Source organism: Bos javanicus, chromosome 22 (genome assembly GCF_032452875.1).
Source record: "Bos javanicus breed banteng chromosome 22, ARS-OSU_banteng_1.0, whole genome shotgun sequence".
In the NCBI taxonomy this organism is placed as follows: Eukaryota; Metazoa; Chordata; class Mammalia; order Artiodactyla; family Bovidae; genus Bos; species Bos javanicus.
In genome coordinates this window covers 56,590,033-56,615,832 of record NC_083889.1, presented here as the reverse complement: position 1 = coordinate 56,615,832, position 25,800 = coordinate 56,590,033, and the positions used below count along the sequence as shown (strand labels likewise).

Sequence of the window (25,800 nt, the reverse complement as noted above, 5' to 3'; positions counted from 1 at the left end):
TCAAATCGGTGGTCCCCAGCCCCCAGCTGCACTCAGCTGAAGGCTATCGAGGACACACTGATGTAGGAAACTCTCAGAAACCATCCTGCTGCCGCTAAGTCGCTCCAGCTGTGACCGACTCTGTGCAACCCCATAGACGGCAGCCCACCAGGCTCCTATGTCCCTGGGATTCTCCAGGCAAGAATACTGGAGTGGGTTGCCATTTCCTCCTCCAGAAACTATCATAACTACCATTTTACTTGTGAAATTAGTCACTGTAGCTAGCATCAGCCTCATTTCATGAAGGTCAGGAACAGAGGCTCAGAATATTATGTAACTTGTCATGATACAGCTTATAAAAGGCAATACAGGGATTTAAATTTGGGCCTCGTTGTCTTAAAGGCCTAAACACTTAAACTATTGTGCAAAACTAAGGTTCCCAGTCTGCAGGCAAACGGGTAGACAGGGGTGGAGAAGACAGGGGCAGCAACACCCGGAAGCAGCACCAGAGGGTCTTCAGCTGCCCGACACAGTCACACTTCCCACTTTCTTAAGGTCAGAAAATTAATGAGAAAACTCACTTTGCAAACAAAAGATTACTGCTGAAATAAGGAGATTATTATTATTATTAATTTTGCCAGTCATTAAAGTTTCATTTCCAGGAAAGGGAACAAAAATAAATTTACTCAAACTTTAAATGCCTTTGAGTTTTGCCTTCAGTTTAAAAATGTACCTTAATGTATGACACCGTAACTGGCAGGCTCTTTAGGTTTCACAAAAGTAAAAGGAAATTTTAGTAAAGAGGAGAGAGTGGAACTGTTAGAAAGAAAACTCTGCACTGCACTTCCCAACCTTGGAACACAGAATAAACACAAGGCACCGATTCTACACAAAAAACAGAGGGTGGGAAAGGATGACGCCTGATGTTCTGAACAGAGGTTCTCCCGCACCGCATCAGTGCAGGACAGTCACACACCAAGCACGAGTAGCACAGCTTCACTTTCTGGTTTCAGGTGGTGTTTCCCCCACCGCCTCCCAGAATAGGAAGAAGGTTTTGAGCAGTAATTTCTTAGAAAAGTTGAGATTTTGTGTCAGAAGCTACACAGGAATAACTGGCTAGTCCAGGGCCGTGGAAAAAAGCTTGGTTTCCAGGCTACCTCCAGCTTTGCCCCAGAACCTAGGAAATGTACTAAAATAATTTTTTTCCAGGTAATTTTATTTTCTTCTATATACTTGACTGTGTATCAAAAATTTTTAAATGAACAGTTTGCTTTAATACACTGAACAAAGTTTATAATTAGCCAGAAATGTCTAAGGGGATTCTAAAAGAGCCCTTTGAAATACATCCCCATTAAGAATGTACTATATTCACCTGACACCAGTCAGAATGGCCACCATCAAAAAAATCTAATACAAATAATAAATGCCACAGAGGGTGTGGAGAAAAGGGAACCCTCCTACACTGCTGGGGGGAACGTAAATTGATACAGCCACTGAGAAGAAGAGAATGGAAGTTCCTTAAAAAACTAAAAACAGAACTACCATTATGATTCAGCAATCCCACTCCTGGATATATCTGGAGAAAATTATAATTCTAAAGATACAGACACCCCAACATTCACTGCAGCACTACTTACAATAAGCAGGTCATGGAAAGAACCTAAATGTCCACCAACAGAGGAATGGATACAGATGTGGTACACATATATACAACGGAATACTACTCAGCCATAGGAAAGAATGAAACGCAGCAACATGGACGGACCTAGAGATTGTTATACTGAGTGAAGACAGAGCAAGACAAACACTAACATCACGATATCACCTTCACATGGGATCTAAAAACAGGGTACAAATGAGCTTATCTACAAAGCAGAAAGTTAGATATAAAAAACAAGTCTAAAAAAAAAAAAAAAAAACAAGTCTATGGTTACCAGAGGGTAGGGAGGAGGAGGAATAAATTGGGAGACTGGGACTGACCTATACACACGACTATATATAAAACTGTAACTAGTAAGGACCTGCTGCAGCACAGGGAGCTCTACTCAGTACTCGACAACGGCCTATACGGGAAGAGAGTATTAAAAACACCGGATCTATGTGTCTGCATAAACGATTCACCGTGTTATATATCTGAGACACAGTATTGTAAATCAACTACATTTCAGTAAATATTTTCTTTAAAATGTACTATTTGTTTAGGTGAATTGTCAGAAAAGCCCGTGTAGGCAAGACTAAGTCGAAGGAAGGCCAAGAGCTAGAAAGAAAAAAGCAAGGGGTGTGAAGAGAATATAAAGCAATAAAATCTACAACTAGAAACTCAATTAACAAAGACTCTAAGTAGAACCCTCTTACACTGTTGGTGGGAATGAAAATTTGTACACACACGAGGAAAAACAGGATAGAGGTTCCTTACAAAACAAAAACCAGAGTTACTATATGATCCAGCAATCCCACTCCTGGGCACATATCCAAAAAAGACATAAACTAATTCAAAAACATACATGCACTCAGTGTTCACAGCACTATTTACGATACACAAGACATGGAAACGACCCCAGTGTCCACCAATGTATTACTCAGCCATAAAGAAAAATGAACTACTGCCATTTAAGATTATCATACTAAGTGCAGTCAGTCAGAAAGAGAAAACAAATATTATGTAATTATCATTTAAATGTGTAATCTAAAGACAGATGAATCTACATACAAAATCAAAACAGACCAGTCATAGAAACCAAGCTTATTACCAAAGGAGAGGGGAAAGAAAGGTGGGATAAGTCAGGAGTGTGGAATTAACAGAAACAAACTGCAATACATTAAATAGATTAGAAACAAGGATCTCCTGTATAACATGGAGAACTATTCAACATCTTGTAATAACGCACAGCGGAAAGTTATCTAAAGCATATATATATGCTGGAGTCACTGTGCTGCATGCCTGAAACTCACACAACAGTGTAAATCAACAACACCTCAATCCAAAACAAAGGTGCAACTACAAGACACTAAAATAAAATTTAAAAATAAAGACTCTAGTGACAGTGAAGATGTTTGCTATCTATAAGATGGGCAACATGATCTGTAATGTTTTTATAGGTGATGGACAGCTACATTTTAGGAGAGGAATGTTCACGTACCACTGTTCTTTGCTTGTTTGGCAAAAACACACGGATAGTGTTGCTTGTCTTAGAAGGGTCCGTAAGTTTGCCATCATCTGACGCCCGACGCTGATAGCCAAACTGCTGAACTATTGTAGGGGAGATGCAGCTGGTGCCGTCAAACACCGTGTCTTTGAATCCGAAACCGTTGCTGATCGTCTTCCAGGCGCCCTGTATGTGCTCCATTGATGCAGCTTACGCAGCACTTCAAGCTAACAAAAAAAATAATAATTCTTGAGTAAAATTAATTAGCTCAACAATACAATATACAGAGTAACTGTGAAAACAGTACTATGTGGGTTTTTTTGTAGGTGACATATTCTGCTTAAATACATTATTCAGAAAACTTCTATTATAGTATATAATAGACAGACAACTCAAAAATGAACAAGATGGGGACTAGAGATCAAAAGACTCATCAAGGGTTATACAACCAGGTAAGAGCCAACATGGAACATAGCCTAGGTCTAGTCTAATGCTTTTTCAGTTCCACTTTTTCTTTTATTATTGTATATTAAGCACAAACTACCTTTGAATATTAGTAACACATTAGTACTATGAGAAATACAAAAAAAAAGTGTAAGCCATCATTTTCTGCCTTTGAAGAACAAAAAGAAACCAGTTTTTGTAAGATGTGTGTTAGACACTTTATATATAAATTATCTCATTTAATCTATAATAAGGACCCAGAAAGATTTTAAATACCTTCCTCCAACCATGCTTTAATTTTTAAACAAATGAGGCAGAGGAAAACCATGCTACCTGCCCAAAAACATCCAGGTTGATAAGTAAAATAACCAGATTCTGTATCTGTTTATATATAAAGTACATGAACTTTCCAACATAACATTCGTTGGAGTCCAATTTTAGTGTGGAAACAAAGCTTACAAACAGATGCAGAAATAGTAACCTAACAAAAAGTAATCAAATGTTTTAATAGGGCAACAAGAAAACCGCAGTTGAAGTCCACAGACATTCACACAATGAAAGTAAGTTGGAGATACTCTGCAGTGAGGCCGTGCCATGCCCTGGCACCGGCCGGGAGTCAGCCACCATGCAGAAGTGACAGGGGGTCCACAGCCATACCACCCTGAAGGCAATCAATCTCGGCAGAAGTGAGAGGTGCTTCCACCTTTACAGAACAGTGAGGTCGACAGGGAACCCATCCTTCTCAAGCCTTCCTCCTTCAAAAAGTTGTTTTATCTTATTATCAGCATCGTCAGCAGTAGTTACCATTTACTAGATGCCCACTACCTATCATGAGAATGAGTATATGCTGCATACACCCCATTCATATTGTCCACCCTGATCCTTAGGGGATACTCTAGGTGGAAATGACATCCATTTCACTCTACCTGGCAAAGATGGGATTCAGAACTGGGCACCTCTATCTGATTCCAGAGTCCTTACCTTGTCATACGTGAACTGACACTTGAAATCATTTAGTCAGAGCTAAAATGGCCCAGAGTTAAAGATCATTTAATCCAAACATCTTGCTCTGTACCAGAAGCTTCTGTCTGCACACCCACTATGCGGTAAGCTCTTTCTCACCTCACATGCCTGAATCCAGAAGGGACGATAGATACTAACTATTCTGAGCTGACAGCTGAGGAAACTAGAGAAGTTTAGAGACAGCATCACTATCTGGCATCACTCTCATAAAGTCTTGACAAAACTTTTTGGAGAATATTGTGAAGTCAAGTGGGCCTTAGAAAGCATCACTACGAACAAAGCTAGTGGAAGTGATGGAATTCCAGTTGAGCTCTTTCAAATCCTGAAAGATGATGCTGTGAAAGTGCTGCACTCAATATGCCAGCAAATTTGGACAACTCAGCAGTGGCCACAGGACTGGACAAGGTCAGTTTTCATTCCAATCCCAAAGAAAGGCAATGCCAAAGAATGCTCAAACTACCACACAATTGCACTCATCTCACACGCTAGTACAGTAATGCTCAAAAGTCTCCAAGCCAGGCTTCAGCAATATGTGAACCATGAACTTCCTGATGTTCAAGCTGGTTTTAGAAAAGGCAGAGGAACCAGAGATCAAATTGCCAACATCCGCTGGATCACAGAAAAAGCAAGAAAAGTTCCAGAAAAACATCTATTTCTGCTTTATTGACTATGCCAAAGCCTTTGACTGTGTGGATCACAATAAACTGTGGAAAATTCTGAAAGAGATGGGAATACCAGACCACCTGATCTGCCTCTTGAGAAATTTGTATGCAGGTCAGGAACCAACAGTTAGAACTGGACATGGAACAACAGACTGGTTCCAAATAGGAAAAGGAGTTCGTCAAGGCTGTATACTGTCACCCTGCTTATTCAACTTATATGCAGAGTACATCATGAGAAACGTTGGGCTGGAAGAAGCACAAGCTGGAATCAAGATTGCCGGGAGAAATATCAATAACCTCAGATATGCATATGACAGCACCCTTATGGCAGAGAGTGAAGAGGAACTCAAAAGCCTCTTGATGAAAGTGAAAGTGGAGAGTGAAAAAGCTGGCTTAAAGCTCAACATTCAGAAAAACGAAGATCATGGCATCCGGTCCCATCACTTCATGGGAAATAGATGGGGAAACAGTGGAAACAGTGTCAGACTTTATTTTTCTGGGCTCCAAAATCACTACAGATGGTGACTGCAGCCATGAAATTAAAAGACGCTTATCCTTGGAAGGAAAGTTATGACCAACCTAGATAGCATATTCAAAAGCAGAGACATTACTTTGCCAACAAAGGTTCGTCTAGTCAAGGCTATGGTTTTTCCTGTGGTCATGTATGGATGTGAGAGTTGGACTGTGAAGAAGGCTGAGCACCGAAGAATTGATGCTTTTGAAGTGTGGTGTTGGAGAAGACTCAAGAGTCCCTTGGACTGCAAGGAGATCCAACCGGTCCATTCTGAAGGAGATCAGCCCTGGGATTTCTTTGGAAGGAATGATGCTAAAGCTGAAACTCCAGTACTTTGGCCACCTCATGCGAAGAGTTGACTCATTGGAAAAGACTCTGATGCTGGGAGGAATTGGGGGCAAGAGGAGAAGGGGACGACAGAGGATGAGATGGCTGGATGGCATCACTGACTCGATGGACGTTGAGTCTCAGTGAACTCTGGGAGTTGGTGATGGACAGGGAGGCCTGGCGTGCTGTGATGCATGGGGTCGCAAGGAGTCGGACACAACTGAGCAACTGATCTGATCTGATCTGATTGTTAAAAACAAAAAAACTATTAAAAATCTGAAATGTTCTTAAAGACTAACTTGGTAATTCAATGATGCTCCGTGGTTAAGACTCTGCACCGCCAATGCGGGGGCACGGGTTCAGTCCCTGGCTGGGGAACTAAGATCCCACATGTCGCAGGGCACAGCCGAAAAACAAAAAAGAGATATGGATAAGCATCTTCACTACAGGGTTGTTCTTTCCTTGAAAACCTGGGGAAAAGATGGATACTTAACAAGAGAGACCTTCATGTGAACTCCCATGTGACAAAGTCGCTCTGTATGTGCAGAGATAGAAAAAGCAACCCAAGGCAAAATGAAAATGTAGTCTGAACCTCTTTCATACTAATCTAGAAAGGAGAAAAATCTAAAATCATTTTTTAAAGGTGAAAAATCTAGAGTAATAACGTGCCAATAACTATTTCAGCCAATAACTAAATATATTTAGTATATATAAATTTTTACTTTATATATATCTACGTTTTGCTTTTTATATTTTACTACTACACGAGAAGCCTATCTGTGTAAGGGGGAGGGACAGGACAAGATCCTACAGCCTTCAAGGGGCAGGACCATGACGCACTGCCTCCCATTTCTTTCTGACACCACCCAAGCTCCAACACATTCCTAATTCTATTACCATGAGGTCACTTTTTAGGGACATCTACAGCTTCTTTTCCCTAGACCTTTTTGCCCAACTAAACAGAAAAGACTTATCTGAGCATCTCAGTAGCCTGAAAAGGTGTGGCTCAGAATAAAAGCTAAACTCCCATCAAGCTGCACAGCTCAGTACTTCTGAACGTTCTGTTCCCTTCACCTGGAAAGCCAAAGCCTCCACAAACAGCCAAGCTGTCCTTTTCAGAGCATTAAGGGCTTTACTTAAAATATCATTTAGAGACGCTTTCTCCACCCTAACTGTAAGACTCCACAGCCCTACCCCCATCAAATAACCCAGTCTTTCTTCATGCCACTTACCACTTACGTTAACTGTTTACAGATTTTGGTCAGTGCCTCCCACCCTTTTTCTGCTCCATGCCAATCTTGCCAGTGCCTCCTGCCAATCTTGTTCACTACTGTATTCTTAAGTCCTTGATACAGTACCTGGATCACAAAAGCACTCAAATATTTATTAAATGAATTCAGTTAGGAACCAGAATAATGCTGCAAAAAAATATATTTTAAAAGAAAAGACCTGTCAAGAACTAGTAAATGTAAATTAAATCTCCATCTGGTAGTACATCTTTAAAAAAAAAAAAACCCATTATTCAGCAAAAGACAAACTGCAATAAACTGCATTCTGCATTATAATCTATTGGCTAAAGAACCCACTTACAAGACTTACTGCTACTGCTAAGTCACTTCAGTCGTGTCCAACTCTGTGCGACCCCATAGACGGCAGCCCACCAGGATCCCCCGTCCCTGGGATTCTCCAGGCAAGAACACTGGAGTGGGTTGCCATTCCTTCTCCAATGCATGAAAGTGAAAAGTGAAAGGGAAGTCACTCAGTCGTGTCCGACTTCTAGCGACCCCATGGACTGCAGCCCACCAGGTTCCTCCGTCCATGGGATTTGCCAGGCAAGAGTACTGGAGTGGGGTGCCGTTGCCTTAACTGCAGCCTAAATTCAAGATCATAGTTATTTTATGACCAATTCTGTGTCCTACTGTAGGCACTTAGAAAATAACGCTGGGACTTAGTAGGAACACATTACAATAACTGTTAGTAAAAACTGACAAAAGCAAATCCACTCTAATTCTCAAGTTTTTGATTATTTATCATTCATAACTTTGAAGTTTCCATGTCTATATCAAGACCACTTACAGGCTAAGAAGCATGCTAAAGCAGTGCCTTTTTCATGCCACTCACAGAACACGATGAACCCTAACTGTAAGGCACGCTGAGATAAGCAGACAAGACCAGAAAGGCTGAGGGCCCTACCAGTTGCCCCAGTGCTGACCTCTGTATCACAGGAAGCTGTAAGCCAAAGTATTCTGTAATCGATTAACGAGAAAGGATACACATCTAAAAATAAGAATAAAGAGTCTTCTAAAAAACCATATAGCAGCCAACATACTTCAATATTAAATGAAGACATTCAGAAACCCCATTGATACTACTCCCAAATGTAAAAGTATGCACACTGTAAATATAAATCTAGTTTATAATATTATGATCTCTCCCTCTGATCTGTTGACCAAATGCTCTAAGTTAAAATATATATATACACAGCCACACATATCCTCCTAAAGATATCATAAAATTAGACAGTCCAAAGTAGAAATCTACTTCTGATAATAAAAGGTCTTTCACAGTTCCCAAGAAAAGTTTCAAAACAAACACATTCTCTTATGAATAGAGAAATTCATTATATCAGAAGAAATAATTTAAAACAAGACATATATACTTCCCTACAACACAAGAATATAATAAGAGGATTATCATTCCTAACATACAAAGAACTCCTGAAAATTAATAAGAAAATTTTCAAACTTTAATTACGGAGTATTTCATATTTTCATATTTAAATAGAAAAACTACTGGACATTATTGCTAAAATTGTAAATTATTCATCCATAAGATGGGTCCAGGGCTTCCCTGGTGGCTCAAATGGCAAAGAATCTGCTTGCAATGCAGACAGTGTTGGTCGCTCAGTCGTGTACAACCCCATGGACTGTAGCCCACCAAGCTCCTCTGTCCATAGGATTCTTCAGCCAAGAATACTGGAGTGAGTTGCTATTCCCTTCTCCAGGGCAACTTTCCCATCCAGGGATCGAACCCAGATCTCCTGCATTGCAGGCAGATTCTTTATCGTCTGAGTCACCAGGGAAGAGACCCAGGTTTACTAGCTGGGTCGTCGAGAAGATCCCCTGGAGGAGGGCATGGTAACCCACTTCAGTATTCCTGCCTGGGAAATCCCATGGACAGAGGAGCCTGGTGGGCTACAGTTCATGGGGTCGCAAAAAGTCAGATACGACTGAGTGGTTAACACTTTCACACTTCTCAAGATGGGGCCAATGACATCATCTTTTAAAAAATACTTCAAAGGACTATATGTGCTGTGTAATATGAAAAGTAAATCAAACATTTAAAAAAAGAAGTTTAAAATGTTCATAAAGTATTTCTTGGTATTTATCCAACCTTTTCAATCCTTACTTATAAAAGTGTATTGTGTAAAAGAGGATTGTTCAGTAAGCCATTTGAAGATAACTTTGGAAACAAAAAGTTTATATGGAACCTAATTTTAAAAGCTCCTTTCTGTCCCATGATTAAAAAATAACTTTTTAGATAACTCTCTTCACAAATACAAAGTAGTAGCTTTATTATGTCAAAAGACCCTGATTGTACACACTTCTGTGTTTATATATATATATATATAGTGAGACAGCCTAAGAATTTGTATTCGACAAGCTAAACATCGACCTTTTACCAGAAAGGACACAACATATTCACAATCTCATTATGATAGCAAACTGCTATAATTTTAGGAAGCCTACAATTTACTTAACATGAATTCTAGCCTATTCTAGAACAGAACATTCTAGAACAGGCTAGGCTCAACTGGTTTCAAGCTGCTTCCTTCTGCATTCATACCCCTTCTCCTCCAGTCATCCCCATTACAGAACAACACAGAAATCAAACCTAGATCCTACTCTACTTTGCTTCCTCCATGACTCTTCCATTAAAGATGTGCCAAAATGGGCTTACCCCCAAATCCAGTCTCTGAAAGACACCACAGGAGTTGACATTTTATGATTAAAGGGGGGGGGGGGGCAATTCATTAATTAATAGGTATCATAGCTTTCCTGAGTCACTTAGTCTATATCTGTTAATCATTAGTTGATCCAAATTTCCCTAAATCTATTACTTCTAGCATAATTTCTGAGGCTGACAGCCTCCATAGGTTCACCAAAAAGTCTGCCTTTTATTGACTTCATGCTTCATCTATCACACTGGAATTTGAAGGTTTTGTAGTCTAAACTCTTTTTAAAGCCGAATCTTTCTATTTCAAAATGTTTGCTTTCACTATCATAGTTCACTTGTCATAATCATTCGACCTCACTTATTCTCTGCATGAATATTCTTTTAGAAAGTTAGAGAATGATATCTATCCTATATCTAAGTTAAAAAGTGGTTTAGAAATTCTAATAGTACTGAGTTTCATGGGTAGTGGTTTAGTTGCTAAATCATGTCCAACTCTTGACTCCATGGACTGCAGCCCTCTGTGCCAGGCTCCTCTGTCCATGAAATTCTCCAGACAAGAATACTGGACTGGGTAGTCATTTCCTTCTCCAGGGGATTTTTCTAATTCAGGGACTGAACTCAGGTCTCCTGCATTTCGGGCAGATTCTTTACCATCGGAGCCACCAGGGAGTTCGGGAGCGAACGAAAGAACCACACTAGAAAGCACATTGCCCTGAATTATGCAGCAAGGGGACTCAAGGAAGAGTCGAGGACCAAACCCCTGAATAATCTGCTAAATTCTATCTTGAGATCCATTTCAGCTGCCTTCTCTGGGCCCTCCTGGTTGGTACAGTAGTGCCCCATCTTAGAAAGCTTAGCGTGCTGCAGTTTCAGTTACCCGTCTGAAAATATTAAATAGAAAAGTTCAGAATGAATAATTCCTAAGCTTTAAACTGCACGCCTTTCAAAGCTTTTTGATTTCTGAGTAGTGTGATGAAATCTCACACCAATTCGCCCCCTCCTGCCAGGATGTGAACCATCCCTCTGCCCGGCACACCCACACTACATGTTCCACCTGCTCTGTAGTCCTTTAGCGGTCTTCTGGGTTATCAGGTGGGCTGTCGCAGCAGGGCAAAAGTCCAAGAGTTGTGATGCTGGCAATTCGAATATCTCTTACTGGGCCTAATTTATAAATTAAATTTTATCATATGTATATATGTATGTACAGCATAAAACAGTACAAGAGTTCTGAACTACCTGTAGTTTCAGACACCCATGGGGGAGTGGGGGGCGGACACTTAAGAAAGTATCCTTCACAGGTAAGGGGGGACTATTATGTAATTAAAATAGTATCCAGCATGCATCAAACAAGGACAGAATAAGTACCTCCTTAACAGCCAGCTTCTTCAAGGAAGACTTCCAAAACTTAAGTCTCTTTCTCTCCCAGACTGTAACTCAGCACTTTTTCACACTGTGGAGTGTGACCCCTAAGTGTTCAGAATATCATTTTCATGAGTTATGACCAGCTTTCTCAAGTAAGGTAGAGCAGAGTGTATCCATGTAGCAGAGTTAAGTATTACTTTGAGAAATCTCTGACTCAGGTACACACACATCATAAAATGTATTCCTTAGTATAGATCACTGCTGCTGCTACATCGCTTCAGTCATGTCCGACTCTGTGCGACCCCATAGACGGCAGCCCACCAGGCTCCCCTGTCCCTGGGATTCTCCAGGCAAGAACACTGGAGTGGGTTGCCATTTCCTTCTCCAATGCATGAAAGTGAAAAGTGAAAGTGAAGTTGCTCAGTCGTGTCCGACTTAGCGACCTCATGGACTGCAGCCCGCCAGGCTCCTCCGTCCATAGGATTTTCAAGGCAAGGACACTGTCGTGGGGTGCCACTGCCTTCACTACTAAGTCTGAAAACTGCTGGTGTAATTATAAAGCTCAGAATCCCTACCAGAGCATTCACTTAGTTCTCAAGTGCATTTATCCACTCAGAATATATCTTCTTGTGCTTGAATGATCAATTTTTTTTAAGGATCCATGTAGTCTTAGATTGTCTTTCTTAGTTTTACCAATGAACTCTCTCCATGTGTCTGCTAATTCCACCTTATGTTATGTACTAAAACAGTCATTTCTGCTAATTCATGTGATTCTTCCAGTTTTCATGTATTTCACTGCCAAGCAGACTCAAAGAAACTCAGTATACTAAGCTTTCATTCTTTTCTCAGGTTCCATTAAGTTATTTTGTGACCTTATTTATCATTCTCATAAATGACAGAACGATCTCTGTTCATTTCCAAGGCAAACCATTCAGTATCACAGTAATCTAAGTCTATGCCCCAACCACTAATGCTGAAGAAGCTAAAGCTGACCAATTGGTTCTATGAAGACCTACAAGACCTTCTAGAACTAACTCCAAATAAAGATGTCCTTCTCATTATAGGGGACTGGAATGCAAAAGTAGTAAGTCAAGAGATACCTGGAGTAAAACAAGTTTGGCCTTGGAGTACAGAATGAAGCAGGGCAAAGGTTAACAGTTTTGCCAAGAGAGCACCCTGATTCTAGCAAACACCTTCTTACAACAACACAAAAGATGACTCTACACATGGACATCACCAAATGGTCAATACCAAAACCAGACTGATTATACTCTTTGCAATCTAAGATGGAGCAAAGTCAGCAAAAAGAAGACCAGGAGATGACTGTGGCTCAGACCAAGAACTTGTCATTGCAAAATTCAGACTTAAAGAAAGTAGGGAAAATCCACTAGGTCATTCAGGTATAACCTAAATCAAATCCCTTATGATTATACAGTGGAGGTGACAAACAGACTCCAGGGATTAGATCTGACAGAGGTGCTGAAGAACTATGGGATGGAGGTTTGTAAAACTGTACAGGAGGCAGTGATCAAGACCATCCTCAAGAAAAAGAAATGCACGAAGGCAAAATGGTTGTCTGAGGAGGCCTTATAAATAGCTGAGAAAAGATGAGACGTGTACAGGCAAAGGACAAAAGTAAAGCTATACACACCTATGCTGGGAGGGATTGGGGGCGAGAGAAGGGGACGACAGAGGATGAGATGGCTGGATGGCATCACTGACTCGATGGACGTGAGTCTGAGTGAAGTCCAGGAGTTGGTGATGGACAGGGAGGCCTGGCGTGCTGCGATTCATGGGGTCGCAAACAGTCGGACACGACTGAGCGACTGATCTGATCTGATCTGATACCCACCTGTATCTATGGAATCCAGAGTTCCACAGAATAGCAAAGAGAGCTACTGTGACATTTGTAAGGCATGGAACTTGTACTCCCATGATGAAGTCTCATTTAAACATATATGTAAATATATTTATCTGTTTGGTTGTGCCAAGTCTTAGTTTCCAGCATGCCAAATCTGTTTTTTCCCCCAGTTGCAGCATGTGAGATCTCAGTTCCCTGACCAGGAATCGAACTTTGGCGCGTTGCATTGTGAGTCCAGTCTTAACCACTGGACCACCAGAGAAGCCCCTATGAAGTCTCATTTACTAAATTAGTTTACTCCATGTTGAAGTTGTAATATTTCATTCTCTCTCAAAATTGCCCTTCCTCTTTGTCGTCTCATTTATCACTCCTTACAATGATCATTGTTGCTGTAAGATCTTCTGTTTCCTATTCTTTTCTGCTTTTAAAGGAAATACCAAATAAGAGTGTGGGGTTAAATCTATTTCACTGAACTTAATGCAGATTCCACTCCCAATTTAAATCCTTCTCCAAAGTGGACGTGAGAAAGATTATCCTCACTCAGAGTCTCATAATTTTTTTTTTTAACCTCACTTCTGGAGAGTTCCAGAGATCAAGTTTCTGGATAGCAAGCATGAGAACCTCAAAAGATACAAAGTAGGCTTCCGGAAGTCTTTGAAGGCAGCCCCTATGTAGAAAAATTGTACATGCCTCTACTGAGCTTTGGGTTCTTTGTGATGTCCTTCAGGTAAACACTCTTCCCATAAAACCTCCTTTCTTTGCTTCCTATTCATAAAGAATTTACCACTCTCTCTTGTGTTTTTATATTGCTATTATTCACATGCATGCTATTAATAGCCCTTCCCTAGTTATTCACATGTCTGCATCCCTATTTGGCTATAAGCTCCTTGAGGACAGAGCACACACATGCCTCTCTGCTTCCCTTTGTTTCCCCAGAACTTACTATTACCACAACACACGACTCACAGGAGTTATTCAACGAAGACTTCAAATCAATGAGATGGTTGTTACAGAATCCACAACATATTAAACATTTAGATTTATGTAAATTATTAAGGGAAAGGGCTATTTTTAATATGTAATATAAGATTATAACCACAAGCAAGGATCCACGAAAAATACAAATACTTAACAAAGACTAGTTATCTGAACAGTAACAATGTTGGTTTGTTCTCTATTTTGACACCTGCCAAAACTGACTAGGAAACGAGACATATTCACCAAAAATGAATTTCTTAAAATTCTGTACCAACTATACAGCAAGAATAACATTAGCTAATTGCTACTGCGTTTTTAACATTTCAGTATTACAATACTACTGAGTACAGACTACAACACGCAGAGTAATATTGAATTTTCCACATTTCATTATGTAAGTATCAGTTCTTTAAATACAATCTCTCATTTAAGCCTCCCAAGAACTCTATAAGAGATACTATTATCCTGATTTTGGAGATAAGGAAACTGAAGGCCAAGAAAGTTAAATAAAACTGTACAAGGTTACACAGTAAGATAGAGAGCCAAGATTACTGACAGAATATCTGAGGTCAAAAGCACTCACAAGTTTTGCCAGAGCTTTATCACACTATCACTCTTTATTCTTCAGGCAGATAAGATCAGTGCATTTGTGTGGCAGGCTGCTGCTCAGATGAGGTGCCAGATCTCAACCCTGTGGCTGCCTGCTCTAGCTTCCTGCTACTGGCTCCTTCCTTCCACTCTGATCAGTTGTTTTTATTACACTTTTATTTAAAATATGATATAATTAAATTTGGGGAGGGGCATAAAAGAGGAAAGTTACCCATAACCTTATTCCTCCTGACAAAACATTTTTGGATACCATCTCCTAATATTAGAAGCACGGTACATTGATGTCAGTTCAGAATCTACTTCCACCTTTTATTAGCTGTGTGGCCTTTTGCCAAATTACTTAATTTCCCCTATACCAATTTTTTCACTCAGTCACATTACGGAGCAACTATTATGTACCAGACACTGTTTTACTCTAGATGCCTGAGTTAACTCAGTGAATTAGAGACAAAGACCCTCCGGAGAAGCGGATCTTCTAGAGGACACATACAAAACAAAGTAAATTACATAACATGATAGGTGGTGATAAGTGCTGGGGGAAGGGAGACTTGCAATTTATATAGTGAGGTCAGAGTCGGTCTCACCGAGGAGGTGGAGTTGAGTGAGGAAGTCAGGAGTTTGACTTGCAAGCTGCTGGGGGGACAGTCAAGGCAGAAGGAGCAGCCAGTGAAAACCTATAGGAGGAGTGTCCCGTGCACAATTAGCAAAGATCATGGAGCTCAGTGAAGTGAGAGTACAGCCGGGCGAGGGGGCGATGCGGTCACCCCAGGTCACCACTGGAAGGACTCTGTCTTTTACTGAGGGAAATGGGAAGCCACTGAAAAGTTTTGAGCAGAGAAGACACACAACCTAAGGTCTTAGAAGGACTAGTCCAGTTGCTACATGTAAATAAACTACATGCGCAGTAGACATCCAACTATGAAGTTCAGAAGATGTCTGTGCTGAAGGATTAACTCACTGAGCTGTCATGAAAATGGTTCAATATTTGTAAACGGCTGTGCCTGATGCTGATATTGCTGTTGCTTCTGCCTTACCAAGGCCACTCAGCACGGAGAATGAGAGAGGTGGAAAACGAGCCTGTGCCTCAGTGTGCCGTGTATACAGACAGACCAGGCTGAAGGAAGGGGCTCTCCTAAATCCCGTGAAGTGGGGAGTCCTGGGAGCTGAGCTACCGACTTTCACTATTTAGCAATGCTGTCTTTAGGGCTAACTGTGGCCTCAATCCTGTCCATACGTGTACATAGGCACAACTGCAGTCCCAACCCAAACACTGTTACATTATTCCCCTTCCAACTTTAAATGTTTGATAATTCTTTGTCTAATCATACCCCATTGTGCTGCATATAATTCATCCTTAACCTACTCTTAAGTCACATTTTTTTTTCAGAGCTAAAAGTCTCTGAAATCAGAACATATGATAAAAACAATGCTGTGCCTTACTTGTCCCAACAGAGAACCTGAAAAGAATACCATCAGGTATGTAAGTATTTTGCTTAATAACCTAGGTATGAGATACTAGGTCAAAAGGTAAGAATTATGGATGAATGCTGCTACTCTCACAATTTTAATATTTTAAAATTGGTCTGGGATGAATTTTTGTCTTTAAGATAACCTTATTTTCTGAAGCAACTGGTGGCTATTTTCTCTGATCTTTTTTACCACAGGGTGGCGGGGGTGGGGTAGGGGGTTAGGGTAGATCTAACCCGGAAAAGGAGGGTTGTGCTATTTCATTATCTTAGAGGTGACAAAGACTTCTGACAGTTTAGAGAGGGTAAAGATACAGACTGATAAAGGCAACACCAATGGGTGTAACTTTCTTAAGAATTTCACATTAGGTCAGCTTTCCATCAGCAGGCTGGGTATTGAGTAAGATTATTTTGTGTTTTTTATACTCCATGGAAGAAAAGGAGCACTCAACAGCCTAATTCCCAAGGAGGTCTCTTAGACTCTTCTAATAAGGTGGCTCAGGTGTTTATTCCTGGGAAAAGTACAACAGAGGGTCTCTACACTGGGAGGCTTCAGGTACAGTTGAAAGCATGGGTGCTATTCTGAAAACCACGCTAATGGAATGCCTGAAAGCAGAGACCAAAGAGCTTCTTCCACAGCTGGGCAACCAGGCTCAAAAAACACCCAACATTAGCTCCCCTACCATACAATGAAGCTCAAAGACAACAAGCCTAACCCAAGCCTAACCAATTGAAAGATTCCAATCAGCTATTTAATCCAATCCTTTTAGAAATAAGACTGCCAAGAATTATCAGACACTTTAACATGGATGATAAAGACCAAAACACAATAGGAAACACATACACCCCTGCATGACTTGAGCTATCAGACTAACTGAAATTATCACAACAGACCCCATCAAATGCTCATTGCACTAAATTTTACAGTAATGGGGTAACAGAAAATTCCACAAACTTCTAGAGAAAAAAAATAAAAGGGATCAGGAATTGGAATGGCTTCAAACTTATCAACACTGGAAGCTAGAAAAATAATGAAGAAAAGACTCCTAAATTCTAAAGGGAAATTATTTCCAATTGAGAATAATCACCAAAACTATTGTAGAAAAGAGGTATTTTCTGACATTCATTACTAAAAATATTTTACCCTTGAGATCCATGTCTCAAGGGATTTGTTACATGATTAAGAATAAATCAAGAAAGAGATGAGATATAGGGAAAAGGGCATCTAACACAAGAAAGAAGAAAAACAAAATCCCCAGGCCAGTGCGCGGAAATCTCTGATTCACACCTGTGCGTTAGGGACAAGAATCCATAACTGTGTGACCCTCCGTAGCACTGTGAACTGCCACCAACGACACTCACCTGCACGATGGCCTTTTCTTCAGGGACAGAGGAGAGAGAGGGGAGGGGGAAAGGGGTAAGGGAGGAAAGGTGGGGAGAGAAGAGATGGAAGCAAACAGCCCACATTTTTAGTTTTACATGATCCTATACTCTCCATATTTTTTTTAACTGAAGTATAGCTGATTTACAATGTTGAGTTAAGGTCTGCTGTACAACAAAGTGATTCAGTTATACATACGTATATTCTTTTTTATATTCATTTCCATTATGGTTTATCACAAGATACTAAAGTTCCCCATGCTGTATCATAGGACCCTGTCTGCCCACCCTGTGTACAATTAGCTTGCATCTGCCAAGCCCACACCTGCACTCCATCCCTCCCCAAACCCTCCCCCGGGCAACCACAGGTCTGTTCTGTGAGCCAGTTGCTGTTTTGCAACGTTGCACCGTTGTAAGTTCACTTGCACCGTACTTTAGAGTCCACATACGGGTGACATCATGCAGCAGTAGTCTTTTTCTGACTTACTTCACTCAGTATGATAATATCTGACACCATCCACATTGCTGCAAACAGCATTATTCTTCTCTGCTGCTGCGTGTATTCCAGTGTGCACGTCTTCATCAGCCACGCATCTGTCAACGGGCATTAGGCTGTTTCCATGTCTTGGCTTTTGTGAATAGTGCTGCTGTGAAGAAAGGGGTGCACGTATCTGCCCAGGACTGGGACTGCTGGCCCGTGTGCATGCGTGCGTGCCTTCACTTCAGTCATGTCTGACTCTCTGTGACACCATGGACCAGAGGTTGCCAGGCTCCTCTGGCATGGGATTCTCCAGGCAAGAATACTGGAGAGAGTTACCATGCCCTCCTCCAGGGGATCTTCCCAACCGAGTATCTCCTATGTCTCCTGCACAGCAGGCAGATTCTTTTACCCACTGAGCCACTTGGGGAGTCCTGATGGGTCATATGGCAACTCTATTTTTAGCTTTTTGAGGAACCTCCATACTGTTTTGGCTGCATCAACTTACATTCCCATAAACACTGTAGGCAGGTTCCCTTTTCTCCATACCCTCTCCAACATTTGTTACTTGTAGACTTTTTTAATGATGAGCATTCTGACTGATGTGGAGTGACATCTTCTTATAGTTCTGATTTGTCTTTTTCTAAAAATTAGCGATGTTGAGCATATTTTCATGTGCCTGAAGGCCATCTGTCTGTCTTCTTTGGAGAAAAGAAGCAACAGTTAGAACTGGACATGGAACAACAGACTGGTTCCAAATAGGAAAAGGCTGTATATTGTCACCCTGTTTATTTAACCTATATGCAGAGTACATCATGAGAAACGCTGGACTGGAAGAAACACAAGCTGGAATCAAGATTGCCGGGAGAAATATCAATAACCTCAGATATGCAGATGACACCACCCTTATGGCAGAAAGTAAAGAGGAACTAAAAAGCCTCTTGATGAAAGTGAAAGTGAAGAATGAAAAAGTTGGCTTAAAGCTCAAATTTCAGAAAATGAAGATCATGGCATCTAGTCCCAACACTTCATGGGAAATAGATGGGGAAACAGTGGAAACAGTGTCAGACTTTATTTTTCTGGGCTCCAAAATCACTACAGATGGTGACTGCGGCCATGAAATTAAAAGACGCTTACTCCTTGGAAGGAAAGTTATGACCAACCTAGATACCATATTCAAAAGCAGAGACATTACTTTGCCAACAAAGGTTCGTCTAGTCAAGGCTATGGTTTTTCCTGTGGTCATGTATGGATGTGACAGTTGGACTGTGAAGAAGGCTGAGCACCGAAGAATTGATGCTTTTGAACTGTGGTGCTGGAGAAGACTCTTGAGAGTCCCTTGGACTGCAAGGAGATCCAACCAGTCCATTCTGAAGGAGATCAGCCCTGGGATTTCTTTGGAAGGAATGATGCTAAAGCTGAAACTCCAGTACTTTGGCCACCTCATGCGAAGAGTTGACTCATTGGAAAAGACTCTGATGCTGGGAGGGATTGGGGGCAAGAGGAGAAGGGGACGACAAGAGGATGAGATGGCTGGATGGCATCACTGACTCGATGGACGTGAGTCTGAGTGAACTCCGGGAGTTGGTGATGGACAGGGAGGCCTGGCGTGCTGCGATTCATGGGGTCGCAGAGAGTCGGACACAACTGAGCGACTGATCTGATCTGATGCCCGTTTTTTGATTGGGTTGTTTTTTATTCTTGAGTTGTATGTTTGTATAGTTTGCAAATAAGCCCTTGTTGGTCTCATCATTTGCAAATACTTTCTCTCCTATAGGCTGTATTTTCATTTTATTTGTGGTTTTCTTTGCTGTACAAAGGGCTTCTCTTGTGGCTCAGCTGGTAAAGAGTCTGCCTGCAATGCAGGAGGACCTGGGTTCGATCCCTGGGTTGGGAAGATCCCCTGGAGAAGGGAAAGGCTACCCATTCAAGTTTTCTTGGGGCTTGGGGCTCCCTTGTTGCTCAGCTGGTAAAGAATCTGCCCACAAAGTAGGAGACTTGAGTTTGATCCCTGGGTTGGGAAGATCCCCCTGGAGAAGGGAAAGGCTACCCACTCCAGTATTCTGGCCTGGAGAATTCCATGGACTATACAGTCCATGAGGTCACAAACAGTTGGACACGACTGAGTGACTTTTTCTTCTTTCTTTGCTGTACAAAAGCTTTTAAGTTTGATCCGTTTATCTTTGCTTTTATTTCTACTGCCTTGGGAGACTGACCTAAGAAAATATCAGTACAATGTATGACATGATCCTATATCCCTTTCAGTACTGCTGCTGCTACTGCTAAGTCTCTTCAGTCGTGTCCAACTCTGTGCGACCCCAGAGACGGCAGCCCACCAGGCTTCCCCGTCCCTGGGATTCTCCAGGCAAGAACACTGGAGTGGGTTGCCATTTCTTTCAGTACACTCTTCCTTACACAGGAGCTAGTGAGAGCTGGGCTGCACCTTGATATATTCTGGGTGGTTGATCAACATGAACAGAATAGTCGGTCTAGCAACACAGGGTTTCCCAAAGCACAGGCCATTCATCATTCATGGTTTACAAGGTGATTTTAGAGGATTTGTGAACATGACATAAAATAACACTGAATCAATCAGATAAAGATTATGATAAAGAAGAATTACCAGTTTGGGATCTTTAATACCTCTTTAACACTTCTTAATCTCCATTAAAGAAAAAAAAGCCACTGACAAACTCTAAAAATTAATACTGTTGTTTTATTATATTAAAATAGTAGCAAAGGAATACAGTCCTATATGGATCCCATTCTCCCGGCAGCTCCTTTTGGATTCATTTTGACTGTGTATTTTGAAAGTGCACATAACATAGTTCCCTCCATTTTTGTGCAGAAGAAGTCAACGCAAGAGAGTAAGTCATCAGCATCCTTGATGCTTTGCCCCTGCAATTTCAGGTGATGCTAGCACCAGGCCCTTATCTCTGTAACTCTACAGCCTCAAACTACTTCACTATTTTTAAAGTTCCAGGAATGCCCAGGCAGTCAGTCCAGTGGTTAGGACTCCATAGGAGGCACAAATTCAATCCCTGGTTGGGGTACTTAAGATCCCACAAGCCTCCGGGCATCACCAAAAAAAACAAACAAACAAACGAGTGAGCTGTTTTAAGAGAATATATTGAACAAGCACTACTATAGGTGGTTCCCTGCTCTGGTAAAAGCCAGGAAGATAGCACTTCAGTGACTGAGACGGGTGAAACGCTAGTCTAGCAGAGGCAATACAGTCTTTAAAAAAAGACCATGTACTCTGCCATTACTTATCTGTCAGGCTTTTAAGCAAGTCTGAACAATAAAATCCTAGTAATCGAATCTAGAGGGTTTCTCAGCCTAACGATCCTCTCTTCCTCCTAAGAGACTTTCATTATCCTGCCCTTGCAGGGGTTTCTTCTATCTCCTCCACTTGCTTTGCTGGCTTCTGTTCTTCCTGCCTCAAAACCATGCATGCACCTCAAGACTTCTCAACTTTCCAAGTGTTCCACAGCCTTTCCAGTCTGGCCTATACCCACTGCCTCCATCAATGAAAAGTGTGGCAAACAACACTGATGTCTCTCAACCCCACATTCCTCTTTTGAGAACTTCCTTCCTTCATTCACAGGAATAAGCCCCAAGCAGTGACGTTTATCTATTTATATTCATGACCCCGCCCCTTGAGCCCCCACTACAACTGAATGGAACAAGCAAGTGGAAACTTGATTTGAAACTGAGAGACTATAAAGAATGATCCTTTGAACTGAGAACATAAAAACTCAAGAGCTATAAGAATGTTGGTCCGTGTATGTTCAAAGCAGTCAAAGCAAGTTTGCTATTAAGAGAACAATATTCTGCAAACTGACCTACAGATTCAACACAATCTCTAACAGAATAGGCTTCTTTGCCAGCTTCTTAGTAGATATTGCCAAGCTGACTCTAAAATACATATGAAAATTCAAGGGACCCAGAATAGCCAAAACAATCTTGAAAAAAAAACAAAGTTTGAGGAATCATACTTAGCAATTTCAAAACTTATTACACAAAGCTACAGTAATCAATGTGGTAGTGGCATAACGATTTAGAGCAACAGAACAGAAATAAGGAGGGCACCAGACAATTCAGATACCCACATGCAAAAGAATGGAGCTGGACCCCTACTTCAGAGAATATGCAAAAATGAAACCAACAGATGAAGATCTAAATAATGTAAGAGCTAAAACTATAAAACACTTCAAAGAAAACAAAAGAGGAAATCCGGATGACCTTGAATTTGCCGGTGGTTTTTAAGATATAATACTAAAGACACAAGCAACAAAAGAAAAACGTAAAATGGACTTCATCGAAATTAAAACTTCTCGCTTCAAAGAACACGATCAAGAAAATAAAAAGATAACCAAGTGTGGCAGAAACCAATGCAATTCTGTAAAGCATTTAACCTTCAATTAAAAATAAATTAATTAATTGAAAAAAGGGGGGAACCTGCAAATCATGTAACTCATAAGGGATTTGCATCTAGAATATAAATATTCTATAGAATACAGGCTAACGAATTCTTAGAACCCAATAATAAAAAGACAACCAAATTTCAAGACGGGCCAAGAATCTGCATAAACATTTTTCCAAAAAAGACACAGAAACAGTCAAGAACACGCAAAGGTGCTCAACATTACTCATCTTTAAGGAAAAGAAAAATCAAAAACATAATGAGACAGCACTTTACATGACTATTATCAAAAAGAGAGAAAGAAAAAGGGAGAAAGGAAGGGAGGGAGGGAAGTGTTGGCAAGGATACAGAGAAAGTGAAACTCTTGTGCACTGCTGGTGGGAAATGTAAAATGGTGTGTGGCCTTTACAGAAAACAGTATGGTACTTCCTCAAAAAATCAGTTACTATACGATCCAGTGAGTCCACATCTGGATGCAGACCCAACAGAATTGAAAGCAGGAACTCAAAATACTTGCATACCCATGTTCACAGTATTATTCCCAACAGCCAAAAGGTGGACACAAGCCAAGTGTTCACCAGTGAAATGATAACAAAATATGCTATACACATACAACCAAGTATCATTCAGCCTTAAAAAGCAAGAGGATTTTGATACATACTACAGCATGGATGGACCTTGAGGACATTATGCTAAGTGAACTAAGCCAGTCATAAAGCGACAAATATCCTATGCCTCCACTTACATGGCACACCTAGAGTAGTCAAATTCATAAAAAAGTAGGATTGTAGTTCGCAGGGACAGGAGTGGGGAGTCAGGCAGGGAGGTTAAGGGTACAGAGTTTCAGTATGGGATGATGGAAAAGTTCTGGAGATGGATGGTGGTGATGGTTTCAACATACTGTAAAGGTACTTAATGCCATTGAACTGTGCAGAGATTTATATTATGTGTATGGTACATGGTGGTAAATTTGTTATGTTTTACCACAATAAATTTTTTACAAATAATGTTTATAGTTGCCTAAACCTACCATTTTTTTTTTTTAAAGATAGCATGTCAAAACACCATTAAAGTCACTGATAGTAAATTTGGAGGCTCTAGGAAAGCCCATGCATCTCCCTGGACCTCATGGCTTCATCTTAAAAAGCAGGTGCAAAGGACTAAATCAGACCTACCTCTAACTTGGAGTCTCAGAACTCCTGTGAACCCCAAATGTCACAAATTGGAGTGGCCAAAAAGTTCACTGGGGTTTTTCCACAATATCTTACAGGAAAACCCAAATGACCTTTTTGGCCAAACCAATTAAAAAAAAGAAAAACGCCTCCGGGAATTCCCTGGTGGGCCAGTGGTTAGGACTTCATGCTTTCACTACTTTCAATCCCTGGTCAAGGAACCAAGATTCCAAAAACCATAAAAATAAAACATTCAGGTTACTTGCAATATTTCCAAACTAAAACTAATAATCTATTCTTTTACCTTCCAAAAATCCACTCAGAGCAACAAAAATCATCAGGCTTCTCTATCTACTGCAGACTGGACCTACAGGACTTCAGGGCAGACTTGCAGGTTACTAGAACCTTTGATGTTGCTGCTGTTATGAAGTCGCTCAGTTATGTATGATTCTCTGCAACCCTATGAGCTGTAGCCCGCCAGGCTCCCCTTTCCATGGGATTCTCCAGGTAAGAATACTGGAATGGGTTGCCATTTCCTACTCCAGGATCTGAGTCTCCTGCTTGGCAGGAGGATTCTTTACCACTCAGCCACTTGGGAAGTCCATCAGAACCTTAGGACATCAGAAAGTTCACAGGAGCATTATGCCTAACCGCCAAAAGGTAGAAACAGCACAAATAGCCATCCTGTGATGAATGAATAAATAAAATGTGGTACAGTCGTCCTTAGGTATCTGCAAGGGATTTGTTCCAGGATCCCCTGCAGATAACAAAGTCCAAGGACACTCAAGTACCTTATATTAAATGGTGTAATATTTGCATAAAAACTACACACATCTTTCAAACTTTAAATCATCTCTAGATTACTTAGAAGCAACTGAACAACAACAAGATTAATGCAATGTAATACAAATACAATACTTAATGCAATGTAAATGATATGTATATAGTTGCCTTGACAAAGGAACAAATTCAAGTTCTCCTTTTTCGAACTTTCTGGTAATGCCTTCAGGTAAACAGCATTTCCCAGGGAAGCTCTTCAGAGTAACACATGAGTTCACATTTCACTGGCCTCCAGTGAGTCACTGTGAACAAATCATTACGTCCAAATGGTTGGCCTTTACAGACTGACTGAAGCAAATTAGGCTCTCCACTAGAGCTAAAGATGAGATGAGTCTCATTAAAACTGAATGGCTACATAATAGGGAATAAGGGCTGACAGTTCCTCAGAGAAAAATATGGGTACAGTTACAATGAAAGGGGGTTAACAGAAACAAACAACAGGTGTCCACTTCACCAGTTTTCAGATGACAATCACCAAGATCAAGGGTTTGTTAAAGGAAGGAGCTTAGAGATGTATCCTTAAATTGACCTACTGTGCATACTCTTAAAGGTAGAATCAAAACTCAGGTAATACCTTTAACTTCAAGCTTCTCAAACATTGCCACTATTTGTAAACACACGCTCGCACAAATCAGGCAAGCGACATAGGTCTTCTTAAGCCCTTGTCACTCTGCTCTTCAGCAAATCTTAGGGGGAGATCCTTGAGCAGGCAGGGGACAAAATACCACGTTTTCTTGTTCAATCGCTTCTGTGGAACACATCTATCACTAGGACCAGGAAAATGGAATTTCCAGAAAGCAAAATATGAGAAAATATAAAAGGAACAGACTTGACAGATTAAAAAAAAAAACAAACAAAAAACCCAGCATCTTTTAAGCATCTACTGCAAGCTAGGTCCTAAGCATATAGTATTCAAACGCTATTTCATTTAATCCACATAACCTCTTATGTTACCTGCCTCTTCTGCCCAAAAAAAAAAAAAAAGAGTTGGAAGAGATGACCTATATTGACCCTTCAGCTCTAACACCTTGTAATGATTCTACTGCCATGAAAATCTAACAAATACTACAATTTTCTGATACAGAATATCCTTCCCTAGCTTTCCAAACAGACTATACGGCAACCTTCTCTTAATGATTTGTAAGTTACTGTAATGAGTAACCTCTGGTTATCTAC

At 40.7% G+C, this 25,800-nt stretch overlaps 1 protein-coding gene across 7 annotated transcripts in view; it reads right to left on the bottom strand.

The window, feature by feature from the left end:
- The window catches only part of RAF1 (Raf-1 proto-oncogene, serine/threonine kinase), a 75,792-nt gene that overhangs the window by 26,813 nt on the left and 23,179 nt on the right, over positions 1-25,800 (bottom strand). For 4 of the 7 annotated variants that reach the window (XM_061397167.1, XM_061397170.1, XM_061397172.1 and 1 more), the window contains exon 2: positions 3,120-3,352. In XM_061397167.1, coding sequence (XP_061253151.1) covers positions 3,120-3,326 — 207 coding nt within the window. In that variant the 5' untranslated portion in view covers positions 3,327-3,352. Of the gene's footprint in view, positions 1-3,119; positions 3,353-7,327; positions 7,454-25,800 lie in introns of those variants that run through there. The other 3 variants (XM_061397168.1, XM_061397171.1, XM_061397173.1) reach the window with 2 other exon arrangements.